Source organism: Globicephala melas, chromosome X (genome assembly GCF_963455315.2).
Source record: "Globicephala melas chromosome X, mGloMel1.2, whole genome shotgun sequence".
Taxonomy (NCBI): domain Eukaryota; kingdom Metazoa; phylum Chordata; class Mammalia; order Artiodactyla; family Delphinidae; genus Globicephala; species Globicephala melas.
In genome coordinates this window covers 33,389,437-33,413,913 of record NC_083335.1, presented here as the reverse complement: position 1 = coordinate 33,413,913, position 24,477 = coordinate 33,389,437, and the positions used below count along the sequence as shown (strand labels likewise).

General features: G+C 37.4%; 1 protein-coding gene across 1 annotated transcript in view; it reads left to right on the top strand.

Annotated features, from left to right (window-relative positions):
- Positions 1-24,477, top strand: part of ALG13 (ALG13 UDP-N-acetylglucosaminyltransferase subunit) — a 74,340-nt gene that overhangs the window by 39,147 nt on the left and 10,716 nt on the right. Inside the window, 8 exon segments of the mRNA XM_060292005.1 lie at positions 246-366; positions 2,868-2,900; positions 2,997-3,052; positions 6,745-6,816; positions 8,095-8,263; positions 16,392-16,577; positions 20,601-20,641; positions 22,404-22,587. Of these exon segments, the coding sequence (XP_060147988.1) occupies positions 246-366; positions 2,868-2,900; positions 2,997-3,052; positions 6,745-6,816; positions 8,095-8,263; positions 16,392-16,577; positions 20,601-20,641; positions 22,404-22,587 (862 nt within the window).

Here is a 24,477-nt window from a genome sequence, read left to right as displayed (position 1 = left end):
ACATGAGTTTTCATCCTAGAGCTTTTAAAAATTGCAGAGAATGTGTTTTTAAGCTGTTCTTATAGAGGAGGAGTAGAGGTGGACAAATAATCTTGCCTATATAAGTATGGGCTAAAATCTTCTGTTTTCTTGATCATTATTTCCTCACATATTTTTGATTCTAAAGTAAATTTAAAATATTTATAGCTTTTTCTCTGACTATATAGGGAGAACTGCATGTGTATGTGTGTATTTCTTTGGTACAGAATCATGGAGGGCCCTCTACAATGGTTCCTGCTACTTCGAGATACCATGTTGCAAGGCGAGGACATAGCTCAGGCAAACAGACTCTGAATTCAGAGGAAGGTGATGGCCAGAATGACAATGGTGAGTCAGTTCCAGTTAAATATTTTTTTAAAAGATGATTCTTGTGGTATTAGCACAACAAGGCTAAAGTTTTGGTTTGGGGGGGTGGTCTCACTCTGTCTGGCAACTCATTTTGAAAGAGTTATCAGTTCTTGTATCAGAGCTTGCTAGGTTTTTGAAGATGTCTTGGTATTTTTCAGAAAGACAGACTTCTATTTCTGTAGGCCACTACATTGTTAAAACTTTCAGCTCTCTGCATAGGTCTTCAGTGAGTTTTGATTTGGTGAGATTTCAGCATGGAAAATATCTGTTCCTTATTAGTGAGGAACTATTCATGTTGTCCTCGCCATTTGTATAACTATTTTAGGCTTTTCATGTGACTCTTATTTTACAAGACTGCTGTGAAATAATTTCGTTGCCCAAAGAAATCTACTTGATCTATAAACATTACTATTCATTGAGTTCTAATGGCCATGTGCTGTACTAAGCAATATAATACTTTATCACTCTGAGGAATATGGTATCTTTATTTTATTATTTTTTTATTAAAAATTTTTTAATAAATTTATTTTTATTTATTTTTGGCTGCATTGGGTCTTTATTGCTGCGTGCGGGCTTTCTCTAGTTGCGGCGAGCTGGGGCTACTCTTCGTTATGGTGCATGGGCTTCTCATTGCGGTGGCTTCTCTTGTGGAGCACGGGCTCTAGGTGTGCGGGCTTCAGTAGTTGGGGCGCACGGGCTCTAGAGCGCAGGCTCAGTAGTTGGTGCGCGCGGGCTCTAGAGTGCAGGCTCAGTAGTTGGGGCGCACGGGCTTAGTTGCTCTGCAGCATGTGGGATCTTCCTGGACCAGGGCTCAAACCCTTGTCCCCTGCATTGGCAGGGGGATTCTTAACCAATTCTTCCCACTAGGGAAGCCCTTCTTTATTTTTTATATGAGGAAATTGAGGTTCAGAGGGTAAATGACATGGCCAAAGTCATACTTCTGGTAAGTGGCAGAGATTTAATCTTTTTTATAACAGTTTTATTTAGATATAATCTACATACTATACAATTAACCTAACGTGTACAATTCAATGTTTAAAGTGCAATTCAGTGGTTTTTAGTATAGTCACAAAGTTGCATACATCACCACAATCAATTTTAGAAAAAGAAACCCTGTACTCATTAGCCGTCATTCCTCATTATCCCCCCAGCATCCCCTCCCTCTGCCCCTAGTGGTAGGTAACCATCAGTCTGCTTTCTGTCTTAATGGATTTGCCTATTCTGGACATTTCATATAAAAGGAATCATGCAATATGTGGTCCTTTGTGACTGGCAGAGATCAATTTTGAATTTGGGTTTATCTGACTCTAAAGCATGTATACATAACCTTTATAGTTGTTAGAGTGCCTCTCATCATTGGGTGTGCTTATTTTTTTTTTTACCACTTTTCTGTAAAATGAAATATGCCTACTGAAACAATTCTGGAGGAATTGGGTGGATTAAGGAGGTAAGAGGCAGTCTGAATGATTTGACTTACTGGTCAATGTATTTTCTTGTGATATTCTTTCTGCTACTTACGTTGGAGAAAATAGATATTTCTGAGAACTTAGTGTGCATGCATGTGCCTGAGTATGCGTATTCTCTGCTCTTTTACTCAGGATGACCCTTTTACTTTTCCTTTTAGCACAGTGGGTATCTTCATATGTACTGTTCACCTATAGTGGCATATTCAGAGTAACCAAATATTCATTCTCACCTTAAATCCTGTTGTCTGGAGGGTTACCTGCATGTGTGTTGGATAAGTGACATGTTTAAGAATCAATCCAGTTTTGACCTTTGGGGTGTTATTTGCTGGAAAACTATCCAGTTGAAGATTGACTTTCTCTGAATTTCAATGGTGTAGCAATCTTAGAGCAAAGTACTTCAGTCCTCTAAGCCATATTTTGAGAACAAACTGATTGTAAATGTATTATTTACCTGAATCAGGCTGAAAAACTGATGAAGCGTGCCATATTCCTTTAACTTTCACCTAAGCAAACTACTGGTTATTATACTCAGATTACTTTATAATCACCATTTACTATATGCCAAGCATCATGCTGTGTTCTTTTCACCCCACTGTGAGCTAGGTACTGTTAACCCTGTTTTACAGTGAAGAAATTAAGACAGAAAGATTAAATAACCTGCCTAAAGTGATATAGTTAATCAGGATTCAAATCTAGACAGTCCTAACTCCAGAGCCAGTGAAGTTAATCACCATACTCTACCACCAGAATTGGACGCAAGTGGGTTTTTCACGTCTGTCTGAACTCTTAAGAACTAAGGGAATTTTCAAAGGAGAAATTTGTACTGTTTACAGCCAGTCTCTGGCTTTAATATCTGTTGAGTAGTATGAAAGCTCAAATCACTTGTTTCAAGGATGTATACATTTTAGTTTTGAACATATATCCATAAAACTTGAGAAGAAGCAAGTGCTGGCCATCTGGTTCTCTGAGCAAGAATTCCTACATAAACACACTTTTTCTGTCTTTTTTTTCTAGGGGGATATCATGAAGAATATATTTATCCTTCAGGTCAGTGAGATCTAGGTAAAATCTGATACTCATTATTTATAAAATTTCAAACTATAGAATAGTGCTCATTATTTTTACTTTGGCTGTATCCTCTAGAACAAGACTATGAAACTTCAGGTGTTTACAGCACAACTGAATCTACAGCAAACTTGGTAGGTATTTAATAATAATGACAAACACATATAGCTCCTGTGTACTAGAACACTGTTCTGAGTGCTATACATATAAATGTATTTAAATCAGAACAATCCTATGAGGTATTAGGGTATCATTCCCATTTTGTAGATAAAGAAATTGAGGCCCAGAAATTAACTCATCCGAGATCACACCCCTTCTAGAAATTGTCATAGAGATGTTCCGAATATGTGTTGATACAAGAGGAAATTTGAACATTGGCGATGATGATTTTTTTAGAGGATTTTATCATGATCTTTCTAACAGAGTAACAATGGGCCATAAATCTCAGGTACTTAATATAACAAGAGTTTACTTCTTGGTTATGCTACATGTGTAGTGGAGGTCTGCAGGAGGACTCTGCTTAGGGACTTAAGCTGATGGAAGCTCCATCCATGATTGCTAAGGCAGGAAACAAAAGGTAGTGAATGGTGCACTGGCTCTTACAGTTTCTACCTGGAGATGACACATATCACTTTCTTTTCCATTTCTTTTTTTTTTTTTTTTTTTTTTGCGGTACGCGGGCCTCTCACTGCTGTGGCCTCTCCCATTGCGGAGCGCAGGCTCAGCGGCCATGGCTCACGGGCCCAGCCGCTCTGCGGCACGCGGTATCCTCCCGGACCGGGGCACGAACCCGTGTCTCCTGCACCGGCAGGCGGACTCCCAACCACTGCGCCACCAGGGAAGCCCTCCATTTCTTTTTCATCGGCCAGAGCATGTTTCTCTTGAAGGCTCTAACTTCTCTGTGCCTAGAAGTCAAAAAGTTGGAAATATTTTAACAGCACTAAGGATTACAACATTCAGTGGAAACTCCCACAGGCAAAATACTTCCTTCCACCTCACGAGAGGCAACCCCAAAATCCCCTTCAGTGTGATTAAGCTCAGAGCCCAGGGTTTCTGGGAAGTGTGTAGTACTCTTTGTATTGGTCCAGATGTGGCTCCTCTTGATCTGGAGGCCTAAACCAAATCTACAAAGTTATTTACCCCCTACACACCCGATCTCCAGTGGTAGAGCAGGGACTGAAAAATTGCAGTAGAACTTCCCATTCAGATGCAGGCAGAATGGGAGAAACAGTTACTGGCCCATAGCAATTCTGACATCATGCTGGACAGACATTTTGAGGGCCCCCAACCTAGGCATGGGGACTGTTCCCTGGAGAGGCTCCCTGGTTCGTTGTTTTCTGGGGCTCTTGAGTACTCCAAGGCCCTTCCTTCCTTGGCTATATTTGAAGTAGGCATTGGAGAATAATCCCTCTTGGCAACTGAGCAGCTTTCTCAGCCTGCTTCTTACTCATTGAAAATTGAGGGCCCAAGGGTGGTTTTATCTCAGTTGGATAGTTTTAGTTCTGCTCATGGTGTCTTTGGCTATGTGAGTAACTTATTGTGCAGCTTCTCTGATTCCTATTAGTTTCATTTGCCAGTAGCCATACTGACAATTCTTTTTTATAAATATACTACTTAGATTTGCTATAATTCTTTGCATTCTTATCCCTGTCTCTACTTGATTGCAAATACCTTTAGCTTATCAGGCATTGATGAAAGAGCCATACCTTTGAATACTTTTCCATGAGCCATTTTGTCCAACTGCAAGGATTCATTGGGTGTTATATCCTTAATGGGACTCTTGCTTTGAGATACTTTAGTGCAATCATATTTTAACAATGATTTGAGTCTTCCTTCAAGGCCGAGTTTTACCTTCTCTTTGTTGTTCAAAGCATTTATCAGTTTTATCTTTTAGAGTTTTGAGTTGAAGCGGTTGCCTCTCCAAACCCTACAAGTCCTAGTATCAAGGACTCTATTCCCTTTCATTCCTGCCTACAAACTACTTTTCTGTACACATCTGTCTTAAAATACCTTGCTAAACTCTGCCAGCAGTAATCAAAACACAAAACTAACATTCTGTTTTCCAAACCTCTTCCCTTAGGAGCTACAAATTCATAATCTCCTTCTCAAGTTAGGTTTTTGTTACAGCAGCACCCTAATTTTAGTTACCAATTACTGTTTTGGTCAAGCTAGGTTACGCTGCAGCAACAGTCCACCAAAATCTCAGCGGCTTAACACAGCTGTTCTTGCTAATGTTATAGGTCCAGTGCAGGTTGGTAGCAGGCCTTTGTTCATCAGAGTCACTCAGGAACCCAGGCTGATGGACATGTACTTTCACAGTCACCTTGGCAGAGCTGAAGATAGGGAATTTAAATACTGGCTCTCAATATTTCTGCTCATATTTCATTGTCCAAACAAGTCATGTGCCCATACCTAATGAGATGAGGCCGGGAAGAGCAACCTACCCATGTACCTAGGAGGAGAGCTGGAATATTTGTGAGGAAGTTGAATGACTACCCTCTATTCTCTGTGATTAATCTTAACTTTGATAGCTTCATGTACTGAATTTTTGTTTTTACTGTTTAGGCAATACATCTTAGGAAGGTGATGAAAACTGTGATGTATTATTCTCTTCCCATTATTTCTCCTTTCCTTCCTTTGCCCCTGCTAGAGAAATAGTTTTTCCTCTCAGTCTGTCATTACTATTCTCATATCACATGCTTTTTACACCATTTCTTGAAATAGCCACCCAAGTTGAAAAAGCAAGTAAAAATCTCGCCTTCAGGGATGACAGGAGTAGACACTTTCTTTCTGTCCCTTTAATCTCACTTGTCACGTGTTCCTTTTTGTTCTGAACTTACTTTATCATACATCCCCAGTAGGTTTCAATCTCTTCATGACATGCTCCACTCCCACTCTCCAGTCACCAAGTTTCTAAGTAATTTTTCTAAGTAATTTTTTCACAGCATTCTGAGGGGAGAAGAGCAATGCAGGACTTAAAGATTTCCAGGCACAGAACCTTTTAAGAAACTATGAACATTTTTTCTTCTTAATTCCACGCCCAACTCTCGCCTAAATCCTTCTCTAGAATTGTTTAGAATTCACACTGGGCCTTCTGAGCCAGGGCTAAAGTTTGCTTTTTGGCCGGTACTTGGGCTGTACTTCAACACAGACTTTCGAAACATGCACTCTTAGGTCCATGTTAAGTTGGGCTTGTCTTTGTCCCAATGTGGTTCCTCTTGTTTCCTGTGATTGTTTCACCTGATTTCCTCTGTGTCCTTATTACCAGCTTCTGCTGCTAGTTTATTTTTCTGTCATGACAGTCTGTCATGCATAATTCTGAGCCTTTTAAAATCATTGTTACTTTCACAAAGACAAGGTCTTGAGCCAAAGGGGAATGGTGTTTGGATTATACTACATCCTGCTTAGGTAGGATGCAGCTGACCAACCAGTTATCCACCCTTGTCCCAAGTTGTTCCTTTTGATGGAATGCTTTCTTTTAGCAACACTGTTGCTGGCCCTACTGATTTTGAGCTTTTTAAGGCAAGAGAGGACACTGAGAAAGTGTTTAAATTACAATTCTCCATTACATTTTAGTATCTACATTGGGACTAGAGTTGGATATGGTCAGGATTTCTGTAGACGGGAAATAGAACAGCCACCTAAGTCAGGCACTAGGGTGATACCTTTTGGAGCATTATCATAGTAGCCACCTCCAAATTTGAATACTTTTAGGACAGATCACTTTCACTTATCTTTAGGAGATGTTGAAACAAAGCAGATCTTTTATTGATGTATTGTTTAATTTCTTGATTTCCCCTTATTTGTACTTCTGTATTCATTAAAGTCTCTTCAGGATAGAAGACCATGTCCTATGTCTCCTCATGATACAGTTACCTCATACAACTACCCCCAGAAGGTAATCTTTATAGTTTTATTTTACAATCAGTTGCAGTGGCCTAAACAGAAGAAAATGAATTTTTTCTTTTTGTTCTCTGCCCTTCATCATACTTCAAAGAAGCTGCTTATATTCTTATGTTAATTGTTATTGTACTTCCTGGTGCCTGGCACAAGAATTAGTAAATTTATTAACAAATTGATGGAGCATCTGCTGTGTTCCAGACACTGTTCTGTGTGCTGGCATTGGACTACTCAGTCTACTCTGAACCTCTTATATAATGAGTGAGTTAATATAAATTACCTGTCAAGTCTGTGCCATTTCCTGAAACTTAAAATGTAAAGCTTTCTTATAGAATGGGAAGCTGGCATCAGAAAGGTAGCTGAAACCGTAGGAGTAAATAAGATCATCCTGGAAAAAGGAAGAGATTGAGAACAGCATCTAGAACAGAGCCTGTGCATCACCATTTAGAAAATGGGTAGAGAAGGAATAGCCAAGGAGGGAGGAAAAGCAGGAGAGTGTATTATTATGGAAGCCCCAGGAAGAGAATGTTTCAAGGAATAGTCAAGTGTCAGTTGCTGCCAAGCCGTAAAGCAACATAAGGACTAACAAGAGTCTACTATGATTTGTTGCCATGGAGACCACTGTGACTTTGAATACAGTTTCTGAGAACCAGAGAGGGTAGCAGCCACATTGCAGTGGGTAATAAGAAAATGGAGACTACGGTGAGGACAGGGTGTTCATGAAGAAGAATCTGTTACCATTTATTGAACATCTTTCTGTGCACAGCCCTGTATTGGATGCTGTGGCCTAATCAGAGAAACAAGTTGCAGTCTCACGAAGTTAAAAAAAAAAATAAGCAAAGAACATTTTCTGTTTGTTTTTTTTTTTTAAGTGTGTGTGGGGAAACATAGATGCATGTAAAAATAAATATGTACTATAAATTCCTGGATAGTATTCAGGAAACCCAGAGGTTACTTGTTTGTGGAGAGAGGAACTAGGCAGATGGAGGACAGGGGTTGGAGGAAACTTTTCATTGTATACAATTTTATACTTGGTTTTTGAATCATATTAATGTATTACCTTTCCAGAAAAATATTAAAATAAAAAAGTAAATCTCTCAAAGTCATCTGGGGTCTTCTAAAAAAAATAACCTTCCTGTATTAGGTTTACATAAATATTGGCTTCTTGGTGTTTTAGTTATTAGAATACTATTTCCTGAAGTTTAGGATCAGATAAGAGACCAATATTGTTTGTGAAACCAAACTTAGAGTTCTAAACTTTCTTCCACACTTACAGGTGGTGATGGTGAATTCTGCAGCAGTTGCAGCTTCCTGTGCAAATATTGTTCCAGCTCCAGTCTTACCTAACTGTGCAGCAGCTAATCAAGCTAGTAGTACCACTTCAATTTCCTCACAGAATGCTATACAGCCTCTATTTGTATCTCCGCCTACACAAGGCAGGCCAGGTAGGTTATTAGTGGTTCCTTACTTTGGAAGCCTCTTTTTCTATTCATGAACATGCCCATACAACAATTCTAGTGATTAGATAAGATTACTTTAATCTCCAGTATTAAATTTCAATTTTTTTTCTTGCAAATTTAGCTTTGGTATGATTTCATAGCTATTGTTTTGCTAACCCCATTGAAAATTTAGAGGACTTGTACTAGTTTCTTAAACTTCAAGTTAAGTTTTATTATACAGAAATTAAGGTAAAGGTATTTCACACTTCACAAAATTAATTCCTGAAAAGTTTGGCTCTAGAATTTAAGAGATCCAGGTTAGAATCTTGGTTTTACAACTTACTAGCTATGTAATTTTGGACAAATTATTGAACCTTTCTTATCTGTGAGCTTGGAGGTACTGATAGTACCAATTTATGAAGTGGTTGTGAAATTCCACTGAGTTAATATAATTTAAAATTTTCAGCAGAATTCTGGGGACGTGGTGGCAGCAACAGCATAGCTTTTCAGTCTGCGTCCCCAAATAAAAATGGAAATAGCAAAACCAATACCCATGGGACAATGTTTAACAACAAAACTAGGGGACAAGGTCTCCCCATGAACCCCAGAATTTAAGCAGGTAGGGACAAACCATCAGTCACAAGACCTGCATGCTGTCAGGGTCAATGTGGGAGCAATAAGACAGAAGCATCGGGGATGTTGTCTGATGGACCTGAGAACAGAAGAACCCCAAAAGAACTAATAAGAATTCACTGGACAGTGGGGCAGCCAATTTGGAAGGAACAGCTAAGACTGGGAAGGGATTTGACCTCTCCAATACCAGGTGAGTGCTTTGGGTACATGGTAAAGGGACTAAAGGACGTGGAACAGTTTTGCCCCTAAGAACTCTGAAAACTGACCTGGCAGGGCTACCTTTTAGGATAATATTCCTCACTGGGTAGAAACTGCTGGGAGTGGAATCAAAGTTGATGAGGATAGGGAAAGAGCAGGTCCAGACTAAAGCTGAGAGAACAGAGCCAAGGAATCCTGGAAAGCAGTCATGTTTTTAAACACTACAAAAACAATAGAGATCCCTAAGAAGTTAGAAACGCTTTCTTGTATTTCACCTCGTTCTACAGTTCATAAAAAATAATTTCACATAAAAATGAATGTATATGTATTGCTGATTCACTTTGTTATAAAGCAGAAACTAACACACCATTGTAAAGAAATTCTACTCCAATAAAGATGTTAAAAAAAATGAATGAAAGAAAAGCACTAAGGTTGCATACAAAGGTGTTTTAAGAGGAAAACAGAATAGTATCCCTGTTAGACAGTAAAAGCATGTCAGAATGTGCACACTAAACAGAACTTAAACTAAACCAACAACTATTTCAAAATGAGGTAAAGACATTAATAAAATAACACAAAATGTTAAAAATAACAAATCAGGATTAGAAAAACTCGGATGAGGTGACAGAACTCAGGAAAGCATTAGAAATAGAAGAAAGTCATTTCGGTAATGAAGACTAAACTATAAAGAACATGACCAAGTATGTACAACAGATGATGCTTTAAGAGAAAGATGTAAGAAAGGGGGGAATCTAAAATGAAAAAAACGAAGAGAACGATTCAAAAGTGACATATTGAAGTTAGGCAAAGGATATCCAACACTGATAGAAGTTCCTAAAGAAGAAAACCAAAGTAAGGGAAAAGAATAAATACTAAAAACTATAATTCAGAAAAATTTCCTGAAATTAAAAAACTTTAAAACTACATACTGAAACAGTGCTCTGCAGAATATTGAGCCAGAGCAACCAACACCAGGATATTCTAGTAAAACAACTGGGCTTTAAAGAAAAAGAGCCTATGGAGTATAAAGGAAATAAAATGATAATCGTCAAACTTTGACAGCAATCCTTCATGCTACAAGAAAATGGAGTAACATTTAAGATAATGAAAGGATATGTGAACCAAAGATTTTATATCCAGTCAAACATTTTCAGGCTTAAAGGGTAATGTATAAGAATTCAGAGAATATTATTTGCATGAGCCCTTCTTGAAGAATCTAATAAAGATACGCTGTCAAGTAAGGTAATTGCTAGCCACATATGACACTTTAAATTTTAATTAATTACAGTTAAGTAAAATAAGTCTTCAGTTGCTCGGTCACACTAACCACATGCCAGGTGCTCAAAGCCACACGTGGCTAGTGGCTACTGTATTGGACAGCACAGATACAGAATATTTCTGCCATCACAGGAAGTTGTATTGGAGGAACAGAGTGTATTGGAGAATGATTTTGACTTTTAGACCACCAAAACAATAAAAGACATTAGCTTAAGACCTGATTGTAAGTATTAAATATATACTTAACACAAAATGAGGGCTGAGAGGTTGATGATATACTATGTAAAGCCTTATATTTGAACAATATAGGTACAGTATAGCTATTTTTAAAAATGGGAGAATTGAGAGACCATGTGCCAAGCATTTTTTAATGCTTTCAATAAACACATCAGGTTCTTTTATCTAGATACTTAGATTGTTATTCAGAGACTATAATGTTGGCTAAAACAAATGAGTATGGGATATTCCAGTTTTATCCCTCTGTGTCCTTGCAAACTGGGATCTTAGTATGGAAGAAAGGTAATACACATGTACTAAAAAAGGCTAAGGAGAAACTTTTATGGTATCACATTTGAATTAGAAGTATCAGTATGAACTTGAGGTATTTTATGTTTAAATTTGTGTATTTCCTAGCTCTGTCCACTGAAAAGGCTCAGAAACAATGAGTATCTTTAGCACTCAGTTTGTGACGTTGAAATGCTGCTTCTCACTTAAACAGAAACAAACAGCTTTTTGGAGAAATTTCTGGTTCCAGGTCTGGGCACGAAATGTTCAGGATTAGCCTGGATCATCTTGTCATGCTAGATAGCAAGGAAGCTATCAACAGGTACTGGGGGTCGTGTCAAAAGGACTCACGAGCCATCTTGAAGAGGTTCCCACTGGCCAAAGATGGAACAGTTTGAGCTTCAACAATGATAATTGCAATAGATTGGAACATGTCAAATATATTTAAAAGTTCCTGATGATATTTTAAAAATTGGTTCCCTTGGGATTAACAACTATCTATCTATCTATCTATATATATACACACAACTATACATAAAATAGATTAAAAAACAAGGATTTACTGTATAGCACAGGGAACTGTAATCAATATCTAATAATAACATATAATGGAAAATAATCTGAAAAGAATACATAACTGAAAAAAGAATTGGTTCTCTTAAGAGGATGTTAGGAAACCAGTTTACGTTCTTGAAAACGGGACAGTAAAGTGAAAGAATCAAGTATTTATCCTGCCTTTCTTATATGAACTATAATACGGGGTAACCAAATAGTAGATGAGGGGAAATATTTCTATATATTAGTATTTTAATCAGTGAAAAAGAAGTGGCAGAATGTAATCATTTTGCAGTCGTTACTGAATGGATGCATATTAAACAGCAATAGCTGCTAAGATTGCAAAGATAGTGAGACATTACCTATAGACTACCAAAGGAATCAATCCTGAGTCTGATCTAGTCTTCTGGATCTAGCTGCCTATTTGCAGGAAATACAAGAACACATTGAAATGCACCATGAGTATGTAATCAGCAAAATCCAGACTGGGAAACTCAACAGGTCGAGGGGTCTTCAAAAGACAAATTGAAAGGAAATGACAGGGATGGAGAAAGGACCTATAGATTAAAAGAGGTTCAAGATACAGTTTTTAAAAACTGTGTAGGGATGCACATTTGGGTGACAAAACACTTAAAACTACAAAGAAGTGATTACTATGAAAGTCAGGATAGTGGTTGATTATGGTGGGGGTAAGAGGGTGGTGATTGTGATGGAGTGCATGGAAGTTTTCTGAAATGGCTGGCAAAGTTTTCTTTCTTAACCTGGATAGTGTCCACCTGAAGGATAGTGACCACCTGAAAATAATTCGTTTGATTTGTTTTTTGTATCTGTTTTATTTATAATGTAAAAATTAAGTACTTAGCCACTGTGCCTGGAACAAAACATGCAATATATGTTCATTAATGACCACAGAAATTTTTCATTGGAGATACTGGTTTTACTACTTGTGCTAATTGTAGGGGAACACGTTGGCTATCTGCTTCCAGCAGATGTCTGAGCTTAAAAAACAAGTGACAGGTGAAATCAAGCATTGTAATACCCCATTTATGTAGAATCATTGAAAGATTACCCTTTAAATGCCAGATTTATGTTTTTTTGTAGATACTTCTAAAAATGTATATGGCCTTCATTTTACTTTTTGTTGAGCCACTTGTGAACCTCAACTATAACTCTAATAAGTAATGGTTGCTTTTTAGTTGCTCTTTGTCGTTCCTGTCCTCTAGATACAACTCAGGTTTCTCATTGTTATTCATGTGTCTGTCTGGCAGCCCCATCCCATCCTCCTTTAAGTCACTTCCTATCTGCCAGGTAACTAGATGCCATGATTGCTTTTATTATGATTGTCTTCATAGGCATTAAATCCTGTTAACTGAGTTTTTTGGTAACTGTTTCCAAGTCTTTTGTCAGGGCCAGAGCTAGTGACTTACCTGCTCTGGGTACAAAATTTAAGGGAGTATCAAAAAAAAACCTCACAGTGATAAAGATAAATAATACTTTAATGCACTATTAAAAAAAAACAAAACTAATGCAAAAAAAGAATCCATGATAAACAAAGTATCAAAGTTTTTTTAAAAGATAGGAACTGTGGGCCAGGCTTAGGGTGAGGTGAGTGAGGCACTCACTCTTGTGGTCATGCAAGTGCAAGCTTAGATCATATATTTTATAATTTTGGTATTTTAGTCATCATGAATTTTTTTTTTTGCTTTAATTTGGTGGCCCTTTAAATTTTGCACCTCACTGCACTTTAGTACTGGCCCTGCCCTTTGATCTCTAGAGAAGCTGAGTCTTACTGTGTATATTCACGTTCTCTTCTGAAATGTCCTGAAGCAGACTGCAGCTGCATGGACAAGGAAATAAGCTTTTTGAATGAATTTCATTGGTTTCCATTCACTTTTAGAAAAGTTTGCTTCCATTGTTCTGGGTCCATCACTTGAACTGTACCTGGTAAGCCCATAGAGCCCTTTTAAGTCTGCGAATTAGATGCTTATGCATCTCTAGAGCAACTGGAAGTTCTAAAAGCTTTTTCTTATGGAACGTATTATAATATGCATTTTAAAAGAAAGTTGAGGGCTTCCCTGGTGGCACAGTGATTGAGAGTCCGCCTGCTGATGCAGGGGACATGGGTTCGCGCCCCGGTCCGGGAAGATCCCACATGCCGCCGAGCGGCTGGGCCCGTGAGCCATGGCCGCTGAGCCTGTGCGTCCGGAGCCTGTGCTCTGCAATGGGAGAGGCCACAACAGTGAGAGGCCTGCGTACCGCAAAAAAAAAAAAAAAAAAAAAAAAAAGTTGAGTTCAATTACTAAATAATGGCTATATTTCCCTGTGCTGTACAATATATCCTTGTTGATTAATTTATACATAGTAGTTTGTATCTCTTAATCCCCTACCCCTTTTTTGCCCCTCTTCACTCTCCCCACGGGTAACCAACCACTAGTTCTCTATATCTGAATCTGTTTCTTTTTTTTTATAATCATTTGTTTTATTTTTTAGATTCCACATACAAGTGATAATGTAGAGCATTGGCCCCCAACGTTTTTGGCACCGGGGACCGGTTTCACGGAAGACAGTTTTTCCACAGATGGGGGTGAGGGTGGGGGGGCGCTTCAGGTGGTAACGCGAGTGATGGGGAGCGATGGGGAGCGACAGATGAAGCTTCGCTCGCTCGACCGCTGCTCACTTCCTGCTGTAGCCCGGTTCCTAACAGGCCGCGACCGGTTGGGGACCCCTGATGTAGGGTATCTGTCTTTGTCTGACTTATTTCATTTTTCACTTAGTTTACATCTGTGATTCTCAGCTGGAGGAGAATTTGCCCCTTAGGAAACATTTGACAATTTCTGCAGACATTTTCAGTGGTCCTACAATTTGGCAGGGGAGAGCTACTGGCATCTAATAAGTTGAGGCCAGGGATGATGCTAAAACAGCCTCCACAACAAAGAATTATTGCGCCCAATATGTTAATCATGACAAATGAAACCGGAGGTTTGTCCTAGATGCTAATATGTTACCAGTTATATGTATTGTAAATATTTTCTCTCACTTTGTTGATATTTTCATTTTTCCTGTGGTACCTTTTGATGAAGAGAAATTCTTAATTTTAATGTAATTTAAGTTATCAAAAAAAAAAAAGTTGAGTTCAAAGTAACCTCCAAATTTCTTCCGTCCTTGATTCTCTCAGGCCCAGGAGAACTTACTTAGCTACCTCTATGTCTAGTATTTGGTTTTTACCTTGTAATCGTAATCACATTCTACTATTTTTAGCTAATTGAACTTATTCCAGTTGTTTTTGAAAAAAATGGTGTGATTTGAGTGCTAGTTTAAAAGGAATAAGAGTGTGGCTTTGTTGAAACCATTATTTTATAGAAAACAAACCCATGAATCTTTAGAGCATTTGGAAGTGTTCTAAAAATTAAATCCTCTTCTAAAGCTGTAAAAGTGGAGATTTCTACATGCATGACAAAACTCCAAAACTCGAAAGTTATTTGAGCAAATTTTTTAAATTTACTGTTTAATTTAGATACAGTAAAATTTTTTTTTGGTGCCCTGTTCTATGAGTTTTAACAATGCGTAACATTGTGTAACTACCACCACAATCAAGAGAACAGTTTCATCACCCCAAAAGAGTTGGTTATCAAGTTTTAAATCACCCTAAGATTTAGATTTCCTATTACTATTAGCCTGTAGTTGTATAAAGGGTATAAATAAATGTGTTGTTAGTATATTTGTTGGTGAATGAAAGCAATGTGGATTACTTGTAATACTTGGCCTTAAATTCCTCTTGCTAAATTACCAGAATAACAAATTCAGCTTGTGTGGACTGTTCTTTTACTAAACTAAGTGTTCTAAAACTCCAAATTTAAACCTTTATTGAACAATGAGCCCAAACTTCCTATACTTCTCAGGGGTAAAATTATAATGCAGGCAACACAGTGATAAAATTGAGTACTGGAATTCCTAAGTCAGCTAAAATGTTCAATTAAACTTGAAGGGTTGGTATCAAAAAATTTAACAAATTTATGTAACATAGTATGTATATGTGGAGATAATTTATATTCACTAGGTTGGAACCACATTGCTGCCTTTATCATCATAGAGGAATGTATTGATATTTAAACATAATTGTATTTGAATTTCTTATGTCAAAAACTGTGAAACTCCTAAGTGACTGTGGTTTTTAAACTATAGTAACAGTTACAGAAAGTTAAAGGGATAAGATAGTTCATCTAGCCTGTCTGTTTTAGATTCTGTAGGTCCTTAGAAATGGAACTGTTACGATTTAGAGTTCTCTATATTCCTCTGATGCTACCAAGTAGAAACCTTCAAGGACTGCTTAAATCTGTAATCTGTGCAATTTAGTCTCTCTTACTAGCTTCTACATCTTGTGATTTGGCAGATGGCTGAAAACATCCTTAACTTTGTATTAAGCTCAGTAAAAATTTTGCTTTAGTAGTATTTATTTATGTACATGTTAGCTGATGTTCAAAATCTTGGTAGTCAAGCCTCTGTAGTTTACAGTTGTTTTTCCTTTTTAATGTCAAGTAATTTCCTTAACTCAAAATAACTTGTAATGAACTCCTACTTTTCAACTGGCATGTCTAAAAGAATATGTGCAATTTACCTTCTTTTTTTTTTTTTTTTTTGCGGTACACGGGCCTCTCACTGTTGTGGCCTCTCCCATTGCGGAGCACAGGCTCCGGACGCGCAGGCTCAGCGGCCATGGCTCACGGGCCCAGCCCCTCCGCGGCACGTGGGATCTTCCCGGACGGGGCACGAACCCGTGTCCCCTGCATCGGCAGGCGGACTCTCAACCACTGCGCCACCTGGGAAGCCCTAAGTTTTTGTTTTTAAGTCAAACCATAAGACCCAGAGTTGCTTGACCATATTGGGAACACAAAAGAAATAGAGGACGAGCTACTGCTTATAAGATGTTACAGCTGTACATTGCTACTTTGTTTTGTTTCCTTTTTAGTCATTGCTTCAGCATCCTATCCATACCTGGCTGCTCCTATTCCTGCTGTGGCTGCCTCTCTACCACCTCCACCTCCTCCACCACCACCTCCTCCTCCTTCTTCTCTTGAGGTGACAGACACTTCAAACTTACCATCACTACCTCCACCTTATTCCTGTGATCCATGTGGCAGTGATCTGCCTCAAGGTAAGTAGATTTTGAGACTTGGATGAGAGTTATTTAGGTCTGGTTTTTTTTTTTGGTTTTTTAATTTTAAATTTTAGAGCATATCTCTCTTTGGTTGACCAATGAGGGTAGGGTGGTGGACCAAACGGAAATTGACTTGAGAGCATAATGCTAGGTAAATGACTAAGGAAAGAAGGAACTGAAAGCTGAGAATATCTTCTGCATAATCAAGAAGTGTATGGTTGAGCTGACTCACGCTGCTTTTCTAAGGTAGCTACATGTCTGCCCTGAAGAAGATTCTCAACTGGATATCTGCTCTCAATAATTTCTCTTGAAAAGCAGGAGTTGATAACACAATTTTCTCCATTTCTTTTATTTAATGCCTACCACAAGTGCATGAAATTGTTGCATTCTTGATATTTAAGATTCCAACTGAATTTTGAAGAATTGGAAAAGGTTTTGGGGGGAGGAATTGGGGTGGGGGGGCTCTGATCTGCCTTGGATTTCAGCCATGTGTTGTTTCCTTAATTAAACTGAGTAGCTTTCCATTGGAAGTCTTTTGTTACCCCTCAGTTTAGCAGTGTATCTCAAAAGAGAATTGTAGTCGAAAGTTGTTTGTAGCTTATTCATACCTTTTTTTTTTCCTGTAACATTCCCTTGATTTTTCTAGCTGCTTTTCTATTCTATTTTGGGTTTTTTCAGCCCCTAAGGTAGTCACCAGGATCTTCAACTCCATTCTGTTCTTCTTCCCTTCCTTAAAACTTGATTATCAACTTTATGTGGATGATTTCTAAATCTATCTGGCCTTGGCTTCTACCTACTTGCTAGACATTTTCACTTGGCTTTCTTACTTTTATTTCAGACTCAGTCTGTCTACAGTGAAATTCCTCATCTTCATCTCCCTTCTTTCTTCTCTTTAGGCCATGCAAAACATTGACTCTTTTCCTTGGTTTTCTATTTTATTAATAATGTATCATTGAACAATGATCCCTTTACTCCTCTCCCCTCACCTACCTACCCCTGCCCAAGATCTTCTCAGCACATAATGCTGATTTTGCATTTTCCAGCATTTTATTTTGAAAATGTTTAGACATACATGAAATTTGAATTTTAAAATGAATATTCATATATCCACCACCTATATTCTGTTGTTAACAGTTAACTATACTTGCATTAGCATGCATTTCTCCATCTTTTCCTCCATCCATCTCTCTGTCCATCAATTAATCCATCTTTTTGGTGCATTTCAAAGTAAATTGTAGACATCATTCTTCCCCATTAAAAACTTGAACATTCATATCATTAACTAGAGTTTGGTATTTATTTTTTCGTTTTTTTGGGGTTTTTTTGCTGTACGCGGGCCTCTCACTGCTGTGGACTCTCCCGCTGCGGAGCACAGGCTCCGGACGCGCAGGCCCAGCGGCCATGGCCCACAGGCCCAGCCGCTCCGCGGCATGTGGGACCCTCCTGGACCGGGGCACGAACTCGCGTCCCCTGCATCGGCAGGCGGACTCTCAACCACTGCGCCACCAGGGAAGCCCTATTTTTTCTTTTGATGTAAAGTTTACATATAATGAAATGAACAAATCTTTTTTTTTTTTTTTTGCGGTACGCAGGCCTCTCATGTTGTGGCCTCTCCCGTTGCGGAGCACAGGCTCCGGACGCGCAGGCTCAGCGGCCGTGGCTCACAGGCCCAGCCGCTCCGCGGCATGTGGGATCTTCCTGGACTGGGGCACGAACCCGTGTCCCCTGCATCGGCAGGCGGACTCTCAACCACTGTGCCACCAGAGAAGCCTGAAATGAACAAATCTTAAATGTACACTTGCTGAGTTTTGACAGATGCGTACATGCACCTGTGTAACCCAAATCCCCATCAAGTTATAAAACATCATTATCCCACAAAGTTCCTTCATGCCCCTTCCCAGTCTTTCCCTACCCCATCTCTACTTCCCCCCAGAGACAACCACTGTTCTGATATTTTTCTGCCCTAGTTTTACCTGTTTTAGAATTTCATGTGAATATAATCATACAGTATGTACTCTTTATGGAAGGCTTCTTAACCTCAATGTAATGTTTTTTGAGATTCTTCCATGTTGCTGCATATTATCAGTAGTCTATTTGCTTTTATTGCTGAGTATTTCGTCGTATGGGTACTCTACAGTTTGTCCATTCTCCTGTTGATTGTCCATTCTCCTGTTGAGGGACACGTGGACTATATTCTAGTTTGGATCAGTTATGATAAAGCTGCTATGAACATGCTTGTAAAAGTCTTTGTGAACATGTGTTTTCATTTCCCTTGGGAAAATATCTAGGAGTGGAATTGATGGGCCTAGATAGGTGTGTGTTTAGTTTTGTAAGAAATTGCTGGTCATTTTTCCAAAACTGTACCTTATCTCCTTCTACTTTTACAAGAACTCCATGCATCTGGTTTTCTACTTCTAAGCCTTTGCTGTCATGGTGATTCTACTCAAATTCTCTCCCCCTCTACTCTTCCATCTAACTTCCTATTTAAATCCTATCATTTTCATGATCCCACCCCCCAGTTGCATTTCAAAGTGATGTTTTTGAGTTCTTATAGTCCTTACCTGCCACTTTTTTTTAACAGCTTGAGATATAATTCATATACCATGCAAGTCATCCATGTAAAGTATATAATTCAGTGCTTTTTAGTATATTCACAAATTTGTACAACCATCACCACTGTCTAATTCCAAAATATTTTCATCACCCCAAAAAGAAACCCTGTACCCATTAGCAGTTACTCCTCATTCTCTCTGACCCTGGCAACTATTATTCTGCTTTTTTTTTTTTTTTTTTTTTACTATTCTCTATAGATTTGCCTGTTCTGGACATTTCATGTAGATGGAGTCATACAATATGTGGTCTTTTGTAGGCTGGCTTCTTTCATTTGGCATAATGTTTTCAAGGTTCATCCATGTTGTAACATGTGTCAGTATTTCATTCTTTTTTTCAGCTGAATAACATTCCATTATATAGATATACCATATTTTATTATCTATTAGTTGATGGGCATTTGAGTTGTTTCCACATTTTTGCTATTGAGAATAATACTGCTATGGATTTTTTGTGTGGATGTATGTGAATACCAAGGGGTGGAATCCCATGCCATTTGTGGATTTACTTCCTGCTGTCATCTTTTCATATTCTTTAGCTTGAGCATTACGCTTTATACTGTATTCCCACGTAATAGTCAAAATACAAGCTCATTCTTTTAAAGTGGCAGTAAATACATTTGTATGTATTGGGAGTCTCCAACTTAAGAAAGAGGGGTTTTCTGAGAGTTTTTGTTAGTGGAATCAAGTTACATTATCTTATTTATAAGAATATATGTGAATCCCAGGTCAATCAATAAAAATATATTTAGAGATATACTTGAAATGCTAAGGCTATTCCCTCTTCTCTCATACATCTACATTTTGTTCATTTGTAAAGTACTTTAAAGTTTTGTGTCTGAAGAAATTTTATCCCCTTACGGTATAACTTATTTCGAGTTACCTTGCTCATTGCCTCCTCTTTTTGGAGTCCTAGTGGTGGTATGTTAGTCATGTTAAATAAAGACAAGGTGAATTGTTTCAAACAGTGCTAGTTATCTTAGTAGACATCACTAATCTTGGCATTTGTAGAACATTAGTTTGTACTATGTATTAGCTCTGAAGACCAACATGATTGCTTTTGTAGTAGATTTGTATTAAAGTAAAATTTTAGTCTTGAGACAAGCAAGAAAATGCCTTTACTAGAGTCTCTCTAAATATTTGCAGAGTAGTATTCCTGTAACATCTGTCTAATATTAAGAATAGAAATAAAATCTGTATTTGTTGATTAAACCTTCTTGGCTCAGAAAATGATCTTAGCTATAGTGGTAGGTAAATGGTCATTTACTATAAGGTAGAATTGAGGGTAGTGTTGATGTGGGAAGACAACATTTGTTGTATCTACCTTAATACTGAAGGAGAAGAGCTTTTAAATGGTAAGTTTTAATTGTTTATGTCATCTAGTCACTAAGATTTAAATTTTTAATTTTAGATGCTAAAGTTTTGCAGTACTATTTCAATCTGGGATTGCAGGTAAGAGTCCTGTTAAAATTGCTTTGATTAAAAAAAAAAACAAACCTCTAACTTAAAAACATAAGCCGTTTTGATAATCAGACTCTTGAACCTTAAAACCCAAGAACACTATGAGGGACCTAAAAGATTTATTTCTGTCTTTATATCTCTGAAGATGACACAGGTCAGTTTTCTACTTTAACCTCCCAATACTTCAGTTTCTCTTATAAAAGAGTTGTAAACTGTCATGAGTGGGGGCCCTATGAAGTACAACTTCAGCATATATTGGCCTCCATATTTAACATCATATGCCAACCCTTCACTATGTTTTTCTATCTCGAAGTAACAAATGGATTATTTATCCTGTTTACTTAAAACATTTTTGTGGCTATTTCTGCATTTTATGTGAAAAGTAATCCGACTAATTCAAAGACATTTAAAGAGCAGTATTATTTTTAAAGCACTCATGTGTTCATAGATATTTGCCAAACACTGATTTTTACCACTTCCCTGAGTTGTAGAAAGGGAGTACTGACAGATATCTTAATATCACTGAAAGGTGTCTCTGATTTCAGGTAAGAGCCCTTTTACTTTATACTTTCAGGGATCATTTTCCCCCTGAAATACACTTCTGATATAATAAGATGACACATTTTCTGAAAAGGAATGATGCATCTTAAGATTTGGCATATGACATAGTAAACCAGATAGTCTCCTGGATAATACTCAGATTTTCCAAGACACTGATTTCCCTAAAACATTGGACATATCATTTCCAGAAAACTATCTTTACTGACTGGCACACATTTATAATTTAAGAGTAGTAGAGTGGGTTTTTGTTCTCTGAGACTATATTTCCTAAATGCAGTTTCAAGAATTGAAAAAATAAAGTGCTTGCCCCTTCAGTTATGTTTGTTTATTATAGTCACCTGTGGAAACAAGGTGGAGGCAGTTTATTATTTGTTTATTTTTAGTATTTTTGTTTGTTTTAAATTTAAGTATAGTTGTACAACATTATACGTTACGGGTGTACAGTATAGTGATTCACAATTTTTAAAGGTTATGCTCCATTTATAGTTATTATAAAATATTGGCTGTATTCCCCGTGTTGTACAATATAGTCTCCTATATTTTACATCATGGGAATACAAGGAATTGTAGAATAGATATTTTAATATTTTCTAATATTAAAAGTAATAGCATCCATTATGGTGCATATGGAAAATACTAATGTGTAAAGAAAACCAAAATCACCTGTATAATCACTGTATACTTTGGTATATTTCCTTACAGCTTATTTATTTATCTTATAAAATATGGACTATACTATGTAATTTTGTAAACTTTTAAGTTAAACAATATGAACACTTTTTCCTTAAATATTTGACACCATGATTTTTTTTACTGCCTGTATTTTATTCCATCATGGATATATCATAATTCATTCATCCAGTTTCTTGTTGTTGAATATTTAGGTCGTTAATTTTTTTTGCCTTTAAAAACAATGCTATAACAGACACCTTTGTATACAGATCATTGTGTATATCTCTAATTTCCTTAGGGTGCTTTCCTAAAATAATTCCTAGGTCCACGTATGAGATACAGAGGCTGCGAAAGATCTTAAAGTTGTTATAGAGAATAGATTTTCTAAATGTCATATCATTTAGTTCAAAAGTCATTGTTATCCCACCTGGAAATCATGGCCCAACTTTTTTTTTCAGTGAAGAATGGTACTAGTTTAAGAAAAGGAATAGTAAAGTGTTTTTTCCCTTTCTTGCCCAAGTGCTATCACCACAGCTTGTGGCACTCCATGGTCTGTATGCCACAGATGCAGGAGCAGCAGCAGCTTCATGTAGAGAATTATCCAGTCTGTACTGAGCCGTCACCTCTGGTGAATCAAACCATTCCTCAATTATACAGTGAGGTGGGGAGACGAGATGGCACACAGGCAGATGTATCAGCACATGGTAAGTATGTAATGAGATTCCCTGCAAGAAAGACAATTGGATTTTATTGTGTGTAATTTAATAATAGCCTTCAGATATTATACTAGACCAGCATTTCTTAAAGCATGGTATGTGAACCTTTTGGGGTCCCTGAGACCCTTTCAAGGGATCCATGAGGCTAAAAGTATTCATCATAATACACGGATTTTGTCCCTTTTTGCTGTGTTAGATTTGTATTAAGGGTGCAAAAATCAGTGGCAGGTAGAATAGCTGGCACCTAAGCACAAATCAAGGCAGGGGCACCAAACTGTGCTAATACTTAGTGTCTTCACACTCATGATATAAAAATGCCAGTTTTATTTATTTTGTGTTTGATCAAAGACATTCTTATTTTACTAAATTTTTATTCTTTCAATAATTGTACTTAGTATTCTGTATGACAAAATAGGAAGTGTTCATAAAGCTCTCTGCATACTGACGTATAGTGATTAACTTTAAAGAAAAGGGTTGTAAGCTTGAGTTTCGAGCTAAACTAGCTGACTTTTCATGGAACACTATTTTTACTTGAAAGAGTGATAGACAGACTATGGTTATTCAGACTTGGGGATCCGGCAGACATTTTCTCAAATGAACACCTAAGCCTTATCACTTCGAGAAAAGCAACGGATAGTATTTTTTGTCAAAGAGAAAAATTCCAGCACTCAAATACATGTTATCCAAAATTCTAATTTTTATCTACCACCATGAGCTTGACAGCTTCCAATACTTCATTAACTCTTCTAATAAAATAGATGGTGGGGGGCTATTAATGAATGTGGTGTTTTACATTGTATAATGAAATGTGTCAACATTTGGTAGATCTGTATAACTCAGTGAAATAATATTTTCCCAATTACCAATGTATAATCTTACCTGTGCATGATTTAGTAAAATATCTATCCAAGATGCAAGATAAAACAATGGATTTTAATGTTAACAAAGTATGAAAAGTCCACATTGCTACTGACCTGTAAGAAATTACCACTTACCTAGTTGTGGTGTAGCATCAAAGAATATCTACAATTATCTGAAAAGCCTAATTATTAAGACTTCTCTCTTTTCCAGCTACATATCTGTATGAAGCCAGATTTTCTTAATATATTTCAAACTAAATGTATCATAATAGATAAAATACAGGAGCAGATATGAGAATCCAGCTGTCTTCTCTTAAGCCATACATTAGAGATTGCACAAGTGTAAAACAATGCCACTGGTCTCACAATTTTTTGGGGGGAAAATACAAATTTTTATGGAAAATGAGTTTAACATAATGGGTTTATTTTTACATGAGATAATATTTTTAACTTAGATTAATTCCTAATGTGGTAAATATTGATAGATAGAACCCACATAAACAAAAGCTATTTGGGATCCTCAATTTTTAAGAGTGTAAAGGGATCCTGAGACCAAAAAGTTTGAGACCTCTGTGCCAGACCATAAGGATGGTTGCTTTGTCTATAAGTTCACAGTATAATATAGATGGGGAGGCATTTTCAAGGATTTAGAGTAGGATCTTTGGACTGCCCTTCTTAGAATCAGCAGGAGGTAGAAGAAACGATGTGGACTAACCTAACCAAATCTGTTTTCCATTCCAGCAACTGCTACTTGATGGTTGTGATTTTGGCTAAGTTACTTAACCTCCCTAAGCCTGATTTTGTGTAAAGTGGGAAATAATGTATTTTATGATTTTCCAGTGTTGTTATAAGAACTATATGAAACCTTATATGTATAAGTATACTGTTCTGGTGCATGTGAGGAATGTGAATTTTCTTTCTCTCCTCCCTTAAAGAGTATTAATAGTTTTAGAATATTAGCACTATAGAATCTTATTCTTCATGTGGTGGTGTGATGTGGCCCATGGTAATAAAAATG